This window comes from Microtus oregoni, unplaced genomic scaffold, assembly GCF_018167655.1.
Source record: "Microtus oregoni isolate MIOR12 unplaced genomic scaffold, Mior012 000005F_ref0000423, whole genome shotgun sequence".
NCBI lineage: Eukaryota > Metazoa > Chordata > Mammalia > Rodentia > Cricetidae > Microtus > Microtus oregoni.
This window is the reverse complement of record NW_024543064.1, coordinates 17,041,214-17,057,901: the sequence shown is the minus strand read 5'-3', so window position 1 is coordinate 17,057,901 and position 16,688 is coordinate 17,041,214. Positions and strand designations below refer to the sequence as shown.

At 50.4% G+C, this 16,688-nt stretch overlaps 1 protein-coding gene and 1 non-coding gene across 2 annotated transcripts; both read left to right on the top strand.

Moving 5' to 3' along the window:
• The first annotated feature begins 224 nt into the window (after nucleotides 1-224).
• Nucleotides 225-327, top strand: LOC121449006. The gene has a single exon (XR_005974465.1). It is a non-coding gene; the product is annotated as a U6 spliceosomal RNA (small nuclear RNA).
• Nucleotides 328-6,576: 6,249 nt separating this feature from the next.
• Id3 (inhibitor of DNA binding 3, HLH protein) lies at nucleotides 6,577-8,135 on the top strand. The gene is made up of 3 exons (XM_041652451.1): nucleotides 6,577-6,948; nucleotides 7,061-7,143; nucleotides 7,634-8,135. Exons 1-2 carry the CDS (start codon nucleotides 6,649-6,651, stop codon nucleotides 7,118-7,120), a joined length of 360 nt encoding a protein of 119 aa, XP_041508385.1. The 5' UTR covers nucleotides 6,577-6,648; the 3' UTR covers nucleotides 7,121-7,143; nucleotides 7,634-8,135.
• The last annotated feature ends 8,553 nt before the right edge of the window (nucleotides 8,136-16,688 follow it).

Sequence of the window (16,688 nt, the reverse complement as noted above, 5' to 3'; positions counted from 1 at the left end):
GCAGGAGGCCGAGGCAGGAGGATCATCACAAGTTATAGGTTAAGCTGGTCTACTCATGAGTTCTAGGCGAGCCAAGGGTACAAAGACCTGACTCAAAAGAACAACAGCAAAAATAGAAACCCAAATCCTGCCTCTAAGTGGTGGTGTCCCAAAAGTACTTAGGATGACTGGGGTAGAACTGAGCTTAGTTGTCATTATTTTATTTTATTTTTTTATGTGTGTGTGTGCTCACTTCAGCAGCACATATACTGAAGTTGGAACAGTACAGGGAAGATTAGCATGGCCTCTGAGCAAGACCTGAAAATTAGTGAAGCATGCTGTATTAAAAATTCTTGCAGCAGCCAGGTGGTGGTGGTGGCGGCACATGCCTTTAATCGCAGCACTTGGGAGGCAGAGGCAGGTGGGTATATCAGTGAGTTTGAGGCCAGCCTGGTCTATAGAGTGAGTTCCAGGACAGCCAGGGCTACCCAGAAACCCTGTCTCAAAAAATAAAGCAAAACAATTAATGTGTGTGGGTATATATGATGTATATAAGGTTACGCACATCACAGCACCAGCGTGGAGGTCAGAGGGCAACTTTGTAGGACTGATTCTTTCATTCTGTCTCCGCATGGATTGTAGAGTGAACTCAGTTCATCAGGTATGCTCAGCAAGTGTCTTCATCCATTGAAGTATTTCACTACACTGACTTGTGGAGATCCCCCTGCCTCTGCCTCCTGAGTGATGAAATTGTAAGTCTATAGCACCAGGCTCTGGCCTGCAGGATTTAATGTTATCTGTACCCGGAGTTATAAGGAACACAGATGAGTTCAAGGTCTTCTTAGGCTACACAGTTAGATTCTGTCTCAAAAACACCCACAGCTTCTCCTCAATAGAGAATCTCACACAGTGTAGGTGCTCAGAAAATACCCCCTCTGGCTTACCCCATGCCAGGGGCAAAACGAGGCCTGGGGCACCCATGGTCACTGATCATTGGTGAAATAAGAGGTTCGGTAGCTTTCGGTTGGTGTGGCTGGAAGATGGAGAAGGCATCCAAGTTGACTCTAATTTAGCAGGAGTCACCACGTAGTGAGGGTCAGAGGAAGTGTCACACTGGGAGGGCAGCTGGAACGATAGTACAGTGTGCTTTGCTTGTGCAAGACTCGTGTGTTCTGTCTCTAGCACTTAAACGAGCCTTGTACTTCTCACACTACCTAATAGGCCCAATTAACTTTTCCCAACCTGATGGATTACAACCTCTGGGGCTGGTGAAATGGCTCCGTCAAGTGAAGTCACTTTTCACAGTGCCCGCGGACCTGAGTTTGATCCTCTGGAGCCACACAGTGGAGGGAGAGAAGCAACTTTTGTAAAACTGACCTCTGGCCACCACGCATGCACACACACACACACACACACACACAAACACACACATACAAATACATAAATAAATGCAATGACAGTCATTTCTGAGAGGTCCTTGGGAAGGGTAGAGAAAAATGAATATATGCAGATGGTTAGAAGCTTTGGAGACAGGATGAAAATTTTGGCTTTCCCACTGAATGGTTGTATGACCTGGTAGAAATCTCCTCTCTGAGCTCCTTATGCGGCCATAAAATGGGTCAGTGAAGCTAGGCATGGGGGAGCACATTTGTAACCCCATTACCCGGGAGGCTGAAGTGAGAGGATTTCAAGTTTGAGGATAGCTCAGGCTACAAGGTGGAGACTCTGTCTCAGAAGAGTTAATGAGAAAATTCAGGGCCAGGGTCTGGGCTGAGAGTGGAGGGCATAGCACTCAGAGGCCCCAGGTTCCATCCCCAGCACTGTAAAAACCAAACCAAATCAAACCAAACCAAACCAGCAAAGATTAGGTAAACAGTGCTTGTCAATCAGGACTCAACAGTGATGAAGGCGGCAGGCAGTGACAGCTTCAAGTATTTCTGAAGTGTAGAGGAACCCATCTCAAAGCCCCCTAAAATGTCCACCTTTAGAAGGACTTAGGTCCCCATGCCTCTTATATCGCCTTTCTCAGTATTGCTCACATTTCTGGGAACTGCCTCTAGAGGAAGCACTAACTTCAAGGGACACATCATATCACATAAAAGCAAGTACTTCCCATCTTCCGTCCCCTATGGTCCTCCCAGCTGCCAGGTGGGTAAATAGTATTTCCTCCCCATTTTTATAGAGGTGGTAAGGGAGAAGGAGTAAGGGTGGATAGCCTAGGCGACTCTAGAATATGCCTTCCTCATGTCCTCTGAATGTGGGGTTGTACCTTGGGGTTCAGATTTGCCGAGAGAAGCAGGGTTAAGCTCTCAGTGTACAGCTGGGAAATGCTCAGCCCATCTTTACGGCCACTTTCTGAACAAACAGGTAGATATCAGAAAACGCATGGTCTGGCAAGATGATTCCGTGAATAAAGATGCTTACCCTGCAAGCCCGAATGCCTGCATTTCATCCCGGTACCCACAGTAGAAGGAAAGAACTGGATCCCCCCCCCACCAGCTGTGTTCTGATTTCCTCGAATCGAATATGTTGTGGCATGGACACATCGTGACACATGCCCATACCTTCATATACATACATCACTTACACACATTTAAAAAAAATGCAAATTCTGGGAACCTTAAACCAACATAGAATACTTAATGTTTATGAGAACTAGGGCCAGAGAGGTCAGGGAGTCAGGAGAGCAGAAGGGTTGGATCTTGGCCACAGGTCAGTCACAGACGTTCAACATAACCTTGGACAAGGTTCTAAGGTCCCTGGATCCTCGCATCTACACATGGAGAAAAGATACCGAGCTAGCTTGACAGAAGCCCAGTTTAAGCAAGACATCTGCAATCCTCATCATCACGACATTGACTTTGAAATTCACAGCCGAGAGACCCCACTGCCACCACGTCTTAAATTTCTAAAGACAAAATAGTAATAGCTTACAGTTCTGCCAGCTCCTCAAAAAAAAAAAGTCAGAGAGCACAACATTGATTTTTTTTTTCTTTTTATAATTTTGGCAGAGGAAGATGCAGTTCCTGGAAATGCTTACAAAATGATTCCTGACACTAGGAGGAGAGAGTTAAAAGAGGGGAAAAGTAAAAAGAAAATTTATCTGCATACAGATAGAAAGGAGGAAGGTGGAAAGAAAAGGCATAAACAAAAGAACTAAAAGAGAAAGGGGGGTCTTTAAAAGGCCTCAATTCAGGGGACGTTATCAAGGTCTCAGAATCTGCGATTCACAAGCTGCTCGCCGGCTGGGGTGGCGCAGGCCCCGCCCCTATCTCGGGTGTCGGGCGTTCATTGGTGGAAGAGGCAGTCGCCGGCCGGTGACTGCCCGAGGAAAGGTTGCCTGGGACACGCATCCCTGTGTGAACGCATGACGTCCCACCCTGGCGCCAGGCTGTCTGGGGCTGAGTCTTAGATCAACACAGCTGTGGGACCCGGACCCACAGCTGGGCAAAGGAGCGGATTCCTCAACAAAAAATAGGATTGTGGGAAAAGTTCTGAAACAAAAACAGCGCAGACAAAAGCCTTAATGACATCCTTTCATAAAAATAAAAAATGCAAGAGGGGGGAAAAAGCTGGTAAAAGGAGCAGAACTGGGAACAGAAAGTTCAGAGGCGTTTGGAGTAAGAGGCTGAGGCCCCGCCACCGCTAAACAAGTTGCAGAAGGCCGGGGCGAGCCGGCCAGTCTGCTATGCGGGGAAGAGAGGAGTCTTTGGGGTTTAAACTCTATTCAATGTTCCCAACCTAATCGAAAACCATTCCTTTGACACTTAGACCCTTAGGGTCAGAAAAGATCCTTAAAGGTCTTTTATTCCCCCCCCCCCCCCAGTAAGGTCCGGGAAGAAAGGATTTGTTTCCAAAGGTAAATTCTTGGCAAGAAAAGGACAGATTGCGGCTAGATAACCCCACTGCACCCTTCTGCCCTATCCCACACAGCCTATGGCCATTTCAGCTGGGAAGCATCAAGAGGAAATAATAAACGCTTTGAAGGTACTTTGCAAACCTTAAACCCAGTAAACCGGCTATCCAAGCCAGAGGCAACAGAGGTACTGGAGGACCTGAGACCCTGGGTGGTCTAAGCTCTAAGCACTTACCACACTTGGCCCATGCAGAACTAACGCGGATGGAGGAAGCATGTGCGGTTCTTCTCTTTCTTGAGACAGGGTCTCACTATGTAGTCGCTGGCTGTCTTGAAACGCACTATGTAGACCAGGCTGGCTTTGAACTAACAGAGATGTGCCTGCTTCTGCCTCCTGAGTGCTGAGATTAAAGGCCTTTTTTTTTTTTTTATAAATGAGTGTAAGGGCACACCCCTTTAATCCCAGCACTAGCATCTGAGGCCAGCCTGATATACAGAGTGAGTTCCAGGGCAGCTAGGGGCTACACAGAGAAACCCTGACTCAAAAAAAGGAAAAATAAACAAATAAATACAAACAAACACACGGCATCATTTTCATGAACTCCACTTAACAAGCAAGAAAAGTGAGGCACAAAGAATAATTTGTTCCAAGTTCACACTGTGAAAGCATTTGAACATACGTCTGCCAGGCAATGAAGGCCATGATTTTTCCAGAAGCTTCTGGAATGAGAATTTTGCACAAACATACAGAAGTCTTCACGACAGCCAAAGAAAGGGTCTTCTGTTTAGTTATTCGGGAGTCTCAGCCTCGGAGATTTCCCTTCTCCTGACCAATAGCTGGCATGTAACTTCTTCAGCATATAGGGACTGATTTGTGTTTTTACAGGTTAGATTCCCTTTTTCTGGAACTGAAAGAGCTGTCCTTGAGAACTTTCATATTCCCAGGAGAAACTTCCCAAGGCTTTTATTGGGACACAGGGCCCTGCGGAGTGATGGGAAAGAACGAGGCTTCCAGAGTGGCTTCACCTGTGATGTGACACTGGACATGATTCACCGCCACCCCCCCAGCCCCTTGCCACCCCACATGCTCTGTCCAGTTGTCACAGAAGCATAGATTTCTTGAGTCAGAAAGTATAACAATCCCTTAGAGCCATCTCTCTCTCTTCTCTCTCTCTCAGAAGTCAATCAAAGCCAGCGTTGCTGGTTTTGCTCAAGATTATATGTAGATGACCAACAGTTAGCAGAGACGGCTGATTGAACCCAGGGTTCTGGCTTCCTAGTCCTTCCCGCTGCTGGAACTGTCCCAGCTCAGAGGTCCCATTGTCCTGTTGATCAGTGCCACACACTACTGAACACTTAATTGTTTCCTGTGTTAATCTCGTCCCGGACATTGTGAAGTTCTTGAGAGCAGGGCCCTCTGTTTCATGTGAAGCAACTCCATAAATATTCACTAGGCTGACTAAGACAGCAATCTTGGCTGGGAGAACCTCACCTGGTCTTTTCCAAGATGGAAACCAGAGTCTTGGAACTACAGAGTATTCAGAGTCTGGGAAATGGAGAGGAGACAGGCAAAGAATACAGAGTGCACTGTCCTTTTGCAATAGGGGGGTGCAATGTGTCCCCTTGCCTGCCTGCTGGCTCTTCCTGATCTCTCAGACGGTGATGGGGCTACTTCAGCAGGACTAGGGATAATCATGTCCAGGTGGCTGCCCTTCCACAGCAGAAGGGAACAGACAAGGGAGCGAGCGCTGAAATTGCTATTGTTTTCTGCACCGAATGTGGAAAAGTGTGGGGAGGAAGGGAGGCTGTACAAAATGAGGAAGCAAGAGTTAGAAGGGATTTGCTGACCCGATGCTGTATGTGCGTGGAGGGGACCTTCTAAAAGGGTGTGTGCAGAAGTGATTCCTTCTAGTCCTCCCTATCTGAAACCTTGTCCAGACTTCTAATCAAACTCCCTGCCAAAGCACAAGTGGGCACATATCTAGTTCCTTAAGGAGCTCATATGACAATGGTCCATGTTTTTTCTTTCTCCATGGAAAAGGCTTGGATCTAGGCTGTTTTCTTCTCTCTCTCTTTTACCCCCTTTCCCCCTGTTGCTCAAATAAATAGTATTCTTTGCTCAAGCCTCCTCTCCCCTCCTCCTTCTGCAATCTCAGCGCCTAGCCCAAATCTGTTTTCTTCATTGTAACCTCAGCTTCACCGCAATTAATTTTTTTCCCCTCTGGTCACAAGATAATTCCCGACGCCAGTGAGTCTGGAGGTCAGACGAGCAGCAAATTGGGGAACAAGGCGGCACTAATTCCTTACAAGTTTCCCTTGAAAATGAGAGAGAGAGAGAGAGAGAGAGAGAGAGAGAGAGAGAGATTGTCCTTCAGGGATTTATGATGACCTCGGAGCTGTGGGTTCGAACCAGTGTTGGGCAGAGGGCAGGGGAGCTCAAAGATGTTGTGAGCCGCCAGAAAAGGCAAATCTTAAAGTTAATGGTTTTAAGTGATTTTTTTTTTCAAATCTCTGCTGGCTCAAGAGGCCCGCCTCTCCTCAGTATCAGCGCTTCCTCATTCTTCGCGTCCGCGGCTCAGCGGTCCTCGGCGTCAGACCAGCCGGAGGAAGCCTGTTAGCAATTTAAACTCGCTGTGAACGCCCAGGGTCGGAGAGGCGGTGCTCAGGGCGGACGGGGGTGGAGCCTGGACGGGCTATTTTGAATAAAGGGGCGTGACATAGACTCGACTCTATAAGAGCCGGTTGCCGCAGGCGTGGGCCGGCTGTTTGCTGCTTTAGTGGTCTTTCCCTCACTTCCACCTTCACTCTCCAACATGAAGGCGCTGAGCCCGGTGCGCGGCTGCTACGAAGCAGTGTGCTGCCTGTCGGAACGCAGCTTGGCCATCGCTCGGGGCCGCGGCAAGAGCCCGGCGGCCGAGGAGCCGCTTAGCCTCCTGGACGACATGAACCACTGCTACTCGCGCCTGCGGGAACTGGTGCCGGGAGTCCCGAGAGGCACTCAGCTTAGCCAGGTGGAAATCCTGCAGCGTGTCATAGACTACATCCTCGACCTGCAGGTGGTCCTGGCAGAGCCGGCGCCTGGACCCCCGGACGGTCCGCATCTCCCGATCCAGGTGCGCGGGGAACCAGGCGGGGCTGAGCTGATCGTGCGGGCTGGGATGCTGCGGGTCTCTCACCGAGTCCCCGAATAACTTGGCTAACTCGCTTCTTATCCTCCTTTCACAGACAGCTGAACTTACTCCGGAACTTGTGATCTCCAACGACAAGAGGAGCTTTTGCCACTGACCTGGCGGTCCTGGCACCTCCCGGTAAGTTTTCTTCTGACGCGGACGAGAGGGAGGCTTGCTTGGAAAGTCCTGAGGTTGACAGAACATTGCAAGGTTTAGGGTTTCCTCCGTTTAGGGAAATCCAAGCCAGAGAGAGACAAGAGGCTTATCCGTGGTCACTTAGAGTAAACGACAGTACCAATGTCAATATCACGTGTATTCCTAAAGCACGCTGCCTATGCTCATCCAGGGTGGCCAAAGCCTTGGGCAAGTGGGCGCGCGGATCGCACCAAATAGTCTTTTATTAAAGGAAGCCCCCTTTCCATTAGTGTCTTTTCTAAGCGGGAGGGGGAGTGGTGGCTCCGCCTGTGGTCCTTTGGCGCCAACTGGGTGGAGGCTGTGTCGGGTGCAGAGTTATCAGCTGGAGGTAGAGACCGAGTTTCCTCCCTGGCGCCGGCCAGTCTGCGGCGGCCTCCGCCTGGGCGCGCTCGGCGGAAACTGCTCCCTCACTCTTCTCTTCTCCCCCGCCCAGAACGCAGGTGCTGGCGCCCGTTCCTCCTGGGACCCTGGGACACTGGGACCCTCTCTCCGGCCGGAAGCCTGAGGGCATGGATGAGCCTCGATCTTGCCCAGCCCTCTTCACTTCCCCTAAACCCCTGCCTCGAGGTTGGATCGGGAACCCGAGAGCCAGGGACTGAACTTGGGTGGCCTGAAGAGCTAGCGCTGGTCAGCAGCTGGACAACGTCACCCTGTCCCCACCCTGACTCCCAAAGTCTTAAAGGACTGGCTTTTCCGAGAATGGGGGTGTCGAGAAGGGGGGCGAGTGGCTGCCCTGCACACTGCCAAGGCAGCGTGAGAGCTGGTTGTCTGATCTCCTTGGAGAACGGCTCTGCTGCCCTGATTATGAACTCTATAATAGAGTATATAGCTTTTGTACCTTTTTTACAGGAAGGTGACTTTCTGTAATCATGTGATGTATATTAAACTTTTTATAAAAGTTAACATTTTGCATAATAAACCATTTTTGAACACTTTGTGTATGACATGCGCCGTCTGCCCATTTCTCTTAAATCTTACCTGGCTGTCTTGAGGATCTTGGGAGGAACAAGTTTGCATACCCTCTTAGGGTTGATTGAATTTAACAGCTGAAGATGAGGGATATTGTGGGGTGGATATTTGAAAGGGCTAAGAATGGGAATCCCCAAATCCATTGGGGCTGAGAGCAAGGATCTGCAATCCTACCCTGCTACAAGCTACCCAGCAAGTTTGAGGCTGAGTTTTTCTTTCAGTCCCTTGAAACTTGGAAGTAGCCCTTTGATGCTACAAATTATTGGTGATACCTTCCTGGCTCCTAGCAAGGGATCTGGCAAGGGTGGTCCCATTTCAGAGGTGAACAACTGACTGGTGGGCCTCGTCTCATTTCTCCTGCTTGCTGGTCTGGCTTCCTCCTAGACTTCCAAGCTTCAGGGTTGCTGGGCATAGTGGCATACAGCACACCTTTTTATTCTAGTACTTGAGAGGCACTGGCAGGCATTTCTCTGCATCTGAGGTCAGCCTACCTAGGTACTGAGTTCCAGGACAGCCAGAGCTACATAGTGAAGACCAAGCCGAAACCGGGGTCTCCTCAAATCTGCAGCCACTCTCAAGCTCAGGAATGCAGGCTAGCTGTGAAGTGAAGCTGCAAGTTCCGTTAACGCTCAGTAAACTTTGACCTGGGAAGTTGGGAAGACTGACTAAGATTTGGGTGGGCATGACTAGGACCTTAGACTGGCCATTTTATGGGGTCAGGCCTGGGAGTGGGAAAAGAGATAAGACATCAACCCATGCTCCATCTGTCTACGCCCATCATTGCCCTTCCCCAGGTGGGATCCACCAGGCTCCTGGCCCCACTGAATTCCTGTTTATATGATCCCATCTGTGTGTTGGGCCTTGGCATGAGTTACTTCTATTTCATAACAAGCAGGGCATGTCATTACCCTTTGTGCCTTAACCCTAGTAAGCTTTTTGGGGTGAACCAGGGTCAAGAGGGGGGGAGCAACCTCTGCCTTTGCCAACCATCCTGCAGTCTGATAAACAGTTTTAACCTGTTCAGGATCCTGGTTTCCTCTGATGAGCTGATGGAAGATAAGAGCATCCTTCAGAAAGAACACATGATTTTTCTGCAGAGTAATAGCAAACCTCCCACCTTCTGGAGGTTCTCACCTCCCATGTGAGAAACCCTTGCCCTAAACAAACTTAGGACTCTCTGGTCACATCCACCTTGGAGCGTGCCTTAGGCTGTGATATGGTCTCTGGATACAAATGAGCATCCCTGATTGCCGAGCACGGCAGGCTGCGGACTGTGCCTCCAGGGAGCCTCAGTTTCCACTCGTATCAGGCATTTCTGAGGGGCCTTTACTTCCTAGCCCAGTAGTCGGCCTTCTTCATAGGAGGAAAAGCTGCAGGCTTGTGTCCCTGTGACCTGGAGCGAGCCACTTCTTTCTGAGCCCAGCTGCCTCGCTAGGACCAAAGATAATGATGGGAAAGTTCTTTGAAATGCATCACACACCTACGAGGCATTATTAAGCTAATTCCAAGGAAATTGCTTGTCAAGACTCCCAGGGCTGAGCAGTTCAGGTGGCCAGGACAAAAGCCTAGACCATCCCGCCAATCCCTTAGTCATTAGAGAGTGAAAGCAATTTAGCCCCAGGTCAGAAACCTCTGGAATAAGTCTGCTGTTGCAGCCATTAAGGGGAGTGCCTACCAGGTGCGCTGAGTCCAGCTCGTCTTAATCTTTTTTTCTAATCAGCAAGGTGGGTCTCTGGGAATAGGTTTATCAAGGTCACAGCATGGAAGTCGGAGAAGAAGTTTAAGTAGTTCAGCTTCCTCTAGCTTCAAAGCCCGCATCCTCACCTCTACTTCAGACTTCTCTTTTCCCTGCCACACCACGAGTGGGGCACAAATTTGGAGCCCAGTTAGAGCTTGTTGGAAAAACAACAAACAACAAAACATGAAGGTTTACCCCAGTTCTGTAGGAAATAAGATGATGGTACATACCTCCCTTGCAGTTTTATGGTTCGGACAAAAGACCACACATAAAACATCTCCCTGGCTCCTTGAGCTATATATACATTTGAGGGTCTTGAGCTGATTGATCTCTTAGCTCTGAAGCACAAACATTTGCGCTATATATATATATATATATATATATATATTCTCTATTAGCTCGTGGCCACACAGTTTCTAAGTGACAAAGCAGGGATTCAAACTCATATCCTTGACACTTGGTGGCCTTCCAAGAAGGCAGTTCACCTGACTCTCTACACACCGTGGGACACTCTTCAATTTTGTCTTCCGAATCGTTACAGCTGTCCCTGGCCGCCACTCTTTCCCCCAGGCTCCCCCGGCTACACCTTTAAAACTTCTGTCGATCACATTCCCATAAGACTGCCCTCCCCTACCCCAAAGCCGGCCTCCAGGCAAGAAGAAGCGGCTTCGCGGCGCCTGGGCAGGGCAGACAGTCTCGACCCACGTGGCCCTGGGCCTGGGAGGGCGGAGCTCCAGGCCCCGCCCCTAGCTCGGCCCCACCCCCGGCCGGGCGCCCGCGCTCTCCCGCCCCCCGCGGGCCCTGGGGGCCGCTCGCAGGTGTTCGCTGGCGCCCGGATGTCTGAGCTCTGGCTCCACTCTGGCTCCGGCTCCCTCCGCAGCCTGCGGGCGGGGCTCGTAGCCCATCCGGAGCCTCGCGGCGCCCCCGCCGCTTCTGCCAGCAGCGCGGCCTGCAGCTCCCAACCTCCCGGCCTGGGTGAGCCCCCCCACACCCGGCCGAGTCGCTGACCCCACTGCTCTTGCGCTGCCCCCATCGGCGCTCGGGCCGCTGCAGCCTAGCGGCGCCCCCACCCCGCTTCCTGACTCGGCCCGGCGGCTGCCTGCCTCGCACCCCGCTCCTTCCTTCCTTCATTCTTTCAGGCAACGCGCATTCCTCGGGTGCCTGCGACGTGCCCTGCACAAGGCCTCGCCGACCTTCCGAGAGTGGCCTCGAGCCACCAGGCTTCCCTGCCCTCCCTTCCCACCCCGCCCGAAGCTGGCGGTGACGCCCTACTTTACTCTAGAGTTCTCTGATTATTCTCCCTCCAGTTAAGACTTCAGTCCGAGGCAAGGCTAGGAGGTCGTTGTGAAATTATGATGGGGTCGGTCTGCTGCATGGCCCGAACTGGGGTTCCTTACTAGTCTCCTTTACTTGTCTCCTGGCCTCATGGACTAGATGTGGGGTCACGATAAGGAGACTTAGAGACCAAGGTTTGGGGGTTGCCTTTGACAAGCTCTGTAAGGAGGGGCAGCTTTCTGTAAGCCCCTCCCCCAGCTCACACATCCCTCCCGGGTGGGGGCCTCACCATCATCTTAGCCTTCCTGCTGGAGACACCCACTTTCCACCAGCACTCTGCTCTTCTGAGCCAAATGTCATAGGCAGAAGCCTCCTTGGGCCTGAAGCCCTGTTGTGAATAGAAACCCATGTTGGCCAGGGTAGGGAGGGGCAGCACCCAAGAACCAAATGTGTTTAGCAGAGAGCTGTTGTTCCTCCCAGTACCTTTTCCCATTTGTTCACAAATCCCCTGTCAGGGATGGGAGGACCCCCCAGGCCTCACACATGTGGCCTGTTCAGAGACATCCAGCAAGCTAGTGGTCAAGACAAGACTCGTAAGTAGGGTGTGATAGCATGTGCTTGTACTCAGGACTCTGAGGCAGGAGGATCCTGAGTTTGAGACCAGCCTAGGATACATAGCAAGAACTAGTCTTAAAACTGGATAAGGGGCTGCAGAGATGGCTCAGAGGTTAAGAGCACCCGTGGCTCTTCCAGAGGACCAAAGTTTGGTTCCCAGCACCCACATCAGTTCCACGGCTTCCAGTGCCCACTTCTGGTCTCCATGCGCGTGGCATACACACACTAATAAAAACAATGAAAATAATCTCTAAAAGAAATGGGTGGATCTGGTGGTGGCGGCAAATATCTATAATCCCAGCTCGCAGGAGGCAGAGGCAGGGGAATCTCTGAGGCCAGTGTGGTCTGCAGAGCAAGTTCTGGGACTGCATCGAGAAACCCTGTCTTCAAAACTAAACGGATGGATGGATGGATGGATGGAGCCAGGCATGGTGGCAAATACCTGTCTGTATGTAATCCCTATACTTGGAAGGTAGAGGCAGAAAGATCAAGAATTCAAAGGCGATCTTCCACTACATTGAAAATTAATGGAGGTAGCTGTGCCAAGCCTGATGACCCGAGTTCAAACCCCAGAGCCTACATAGTGGAGAGAAGGGACTTCCACAGTTGTCCTTACATGCATACTGCAGTATGCATGTGCACCCCCCCCCCATACACACACACATAAGAAATTTTATGAAGCCGGGCGGTGGTGGCGCACGCCTTTAATCCCAGCACTCGGGAGGCAGAGGCAGGCGGATCTCTGAGTTCGAGGCCAGCCTGGTCTACAAGAGCTAGTGCCAGGACAGGCTCCAAAGCTACAGAGAAACCCTGTCTCGAAAAAAAAAAGAAAAAAGAAAAAGAAATTTTATGAAGTTGGAGGCCAATCTGAGCAGCATTAGACTCCATCTCAAAATGCTAGGGAAGAACAGCAGATAAACAGAAAAACTGAAATATCTAAACGTAAAAGACAAAGTTTGAGCTTAAACCTCCTGGATTCCCATCGCGTTCATTCTCTCTTCACCGACTGAGCTCTCCCGAAGCCAGCAGGAGTATTATTCCCGCTTTGGGGATGGGGTAGGCTGGAGTCTTGCCAATCCTCAGACCTCACCCACTGCTCTTACACAGAGACTGCTGGAAAGCACAGCCCTACCCAGAGGCTCTGGAAAAGGGCAGTTGGGATGGCACCTCCCGGAAGCCTTGTCTCTTGTCCCTGCCCAATCCCTTCCCTGCCACCGTTGCCAGGAACAAATGGAGGAAGGGTGACCAAGTAGGAGCTGAAAGCCGGGAGGGAGAGAAGGCTCTGAGAACTGCTGGGGCAGCTTAACTGGGTTCCTAGAGACACATACGGAACCCATTACCCTACATCAAGGTGGTCGCTGGCCAGCTGGCAGTGGATGGGTTTGGGGCGCAAAGTGTGTGTTCTGTGGCAGGAGGTGCTTAAGGCCCAGCTGACTCCCCAGGATGTGTCTCCCATTCCCTGACCCTGGCTCCGGCTAAGCCTTGTGTAGTTTTCAGTCTCTGTTCTTTCTAGCATCCAAACAATTTCGAGAAAAAGGCCCCTGTACCCTGTTCCAATCCCCTGTAAGTTATTCAGGAGCCTCGGGGGCCACCAATACAGACAACTGCTTTCTCCCCAACTTGTCCCCCATTCTCACTGGGGCCAGAGGTCCTGTAGATTGGTCAGTGGGTCCACATGTGTGACAAACTGCACCATTCATGAGCTCTTGGTTTTCTCCCAGGACTTATCCTGGTGGGGGGTCCTACAACCTGTCAATCATCTGCATAGACAAGAGCAGCAAGATCTTGTTCCGATGAGTCCTTTAAAAATGCGCAGCGCCTACAGGGCCACACCGTCTGGAAGGGAGGGGTCTTCTCTCTCAGTCCTGTGACCCTAAGCTGTTAGGGGTCTTAAGAAAAGCTAAGTTAGAGTGACCAGTGTGTTTGCCATCTGCCACGTTAGGAACTTTTGCACAGCTTGGGGCCATAGCTGAGCACAGTGTGTTAGGTCCTGAACCCCATTCCTGGCATCTTCAAGCAGAGGGAAAAGAATGCTTTACTTAAGACGTTGAGACGAGGAAGGCAGCTCAGTTAGGAAGGAGCCTGAATTGCAGGCATGAGGGCCTGAGAAGGCTGTGTGCAGGAGCACATGTCTGTAATCCCAGTGCTGGGGAGGGAGACAGGAGGATCCTGGGAGTTACCGGCAAGTCATTCTTCCTGAGTCAGTGACAAACCCTGTCTCAACATACACGGAGAAGAACAATCGAAGATGGTGGACATTGGCCTCTGGCTTACCCGCCTACGGGCCCTGTGCACACCTGGGCACACACATACAGAGAGAAACCCCTGAGAACACATACCAGCCCCACACAGCCCACAATGGCCCCAGCCGCAGCAGCTCTCCTGGAGCTGGTTTTGCTTGTGTGGGTCTGGGAAGCAGACACAGCTGACGGGAACCCAGGCTTTGACATTTATCAGCTCTGCCAGCACAGGTAAGCCGTTTATCCTCCCCGAGCCTCGCTGGATTGACATGATGATTACATTTGATGACACGTGTAAAGCTCCTGGCACTGGCTCGGCCCTGGGTGACCCCCACCGGGGAGTCTGCTTAGGCCTAGTGTCACATTCCCAGGTTCTTAGGCACTACCGTTGGCAGCACATGGCAGCACCTCGGGACCACCTACCCGGTGTTTGTATTCTTCACAGCCCATCCAGGAGGGCACGCTGGCACTTAAGGAATGAGCCGTGCAGGGAAGCCTCAGGCTGGATTCCGCTCCTCAGCAGTGCCAGCATGGACAAACCTCTTAACGTCTCTGTGTCTGTGGTTCCTCTCTGCCATCCTGCGAGAAGAAACTGAGTCCCAGGGTGGAGAAGTGACTTACACAAGGTCATATGGAAAAGAAGTACTCACAGACCTGGAAATAAAAAGCCAGACTCCTGACACTTGCCGAACACTTGGGAGGCAGAGACAGGTGGATCTCAGTGAGTTCGAGATCAGCCTGGTCGACAAAGCAAGTTCTAGGACAGGCTCCAAAGCTGCAGAGAAACCCTGTCTTGAAAGACAAAAACAAAAGCAAACAAACAAAAAAAGAAACCTTGTCTTAAAAAAAAAAAAAAAGCCCAACTTGGGGGGCTGGAGAGATGGCTCAGAGGTTAAGAGCACTGGCTGCTCTTCCAGAGGTCCTCAGTTCAATTCCCAGCAACCACATGGTGGCTCACAACCATCTATAGTGAGATCTGGTGCTCTCTTCTGGCCAGCAGGCATACAAGCAGGCAGAACACTATGCACATAATAAACAAGTAAAGCTTACCAAAAAAAAAAAAGTTCACCAAAAATAAAATAAAAATCTTCCTTTAAAAAAAAAAAAAAGCCCGGGCTGGAGAGATGGCTCAGAGGTTAAGAGCATTGCCTGCTCTTCCAAAGGTCCTGAGTTCAATTCCCAGCAACCACATGGTGGCTCACAGACATCTGTAATGGGGTCTGGTGCCATCTTCTGACCTGCAGGCATATACACAGACAGAATATTGTATACATAATAAAAAATAAAAGCCCAACTTTAGGGGTCACACAGCAGCAGCGTGCATGGTCGCATGGTCTAGGTGACTGTTCTGTGGACAGCCATTATCTATCTAGCCAAAGGGAGGCCAAGAGAGGCCACTTGTCCCTCCTCTCTGTCTTGCTCTCCCCTCCCTCGTCCCCCTTCCCTTTTTTCCTTCTAAGCTGCTCTTCAACTCTCTATATAGCCTTTTTTTTTTTTTTTTTTTTTTTGATTTTTCGAGACAGGGTTTCTCCGTAGCCTTTTTGGTTCTTGTCCTGGAACTAGCTCTTGTAGATCAGGCTGGCCTCGAACTCACAGACATCCGCCTGCCTCTGCCTCCCCAGTGCTGGGATTAAAGGCAGGCGCCACCACCGCCCGACTTCTATGTAGCCTTTGACCTTGAACATTTTCTTTTTCTTTTTCTTTTTGAGACGGTTTTTCTGTGTAGCCCTGGCTTTCCTAGAACTCATTCTGTAGCCCAGGCTGGCCTTGAACTCACAGAGATCTGCCTGCCTCTGCCTCCCTAGTGTCGGGATTAAATTTGAGCTTTTTAAAAAAGGCCTATTTATTTTTACTTTTTGTGTATGACTGTTTTGCCACATGTAAGTCTGTACAACACATGCATGTAGTGTCTGAGGCGGCCAGAAGAGGGCGACGGAGCCCCTGAAATGGGAGTTATAGCTGGTTTTCAGCTGCCCCATGGGTACTAGAAATCCAACCTGAGTCCTCTGGAAGAGCTGAACCATCTTTGTGGCCTGACCTTGAACTTTTAACCCTCCTGCCTCTACCTCCTAAGTGCTGGAATCATAGACATGTACCACCACACCTAGCTTTAATGTCATAATTTATTATTATTATTATCAAAATCTTGTGTGCATTTTGGGCACTTATAGGCCACAGCCTGTGGAGGGACATCAGAGGACAACTTGCAGAAGTCAGTTCTCTTCCACCAAGTGAGTCCTAAGGATTGAGCTCAAGGCATTGGTCTTGGTGACAGGCCATCTTACTGCCCAGTGCCTAGTGTACAATGTTGGGTGTTGCTAGGCAAGCGCTCTACCAACTGTTCCTTCTGTCTCTGCTTTAAATGATCACTCTCATACACGATTCTGGTAAAATTTCCGTTTGAACAAGTGATGGCTAATACAGATATTCTAATATCCGCCTATTACACGCCTGTGAGTTACAGGCTTTCCCACTCGCTGGCTATGTGGATTTGGACTTAACTGTTTCTGGCCCCAGCATCTATAGCTATGTAATGGGAGCGACAGTGGTTTTTCCCACGGACAGTTTTGAGAATCAGTTAGCATGTGGTACCCTCCCGCCACCTAGCTGTCCCTCATCATCCCCATGTGCCCTGAGAAGTCACTGTTCTC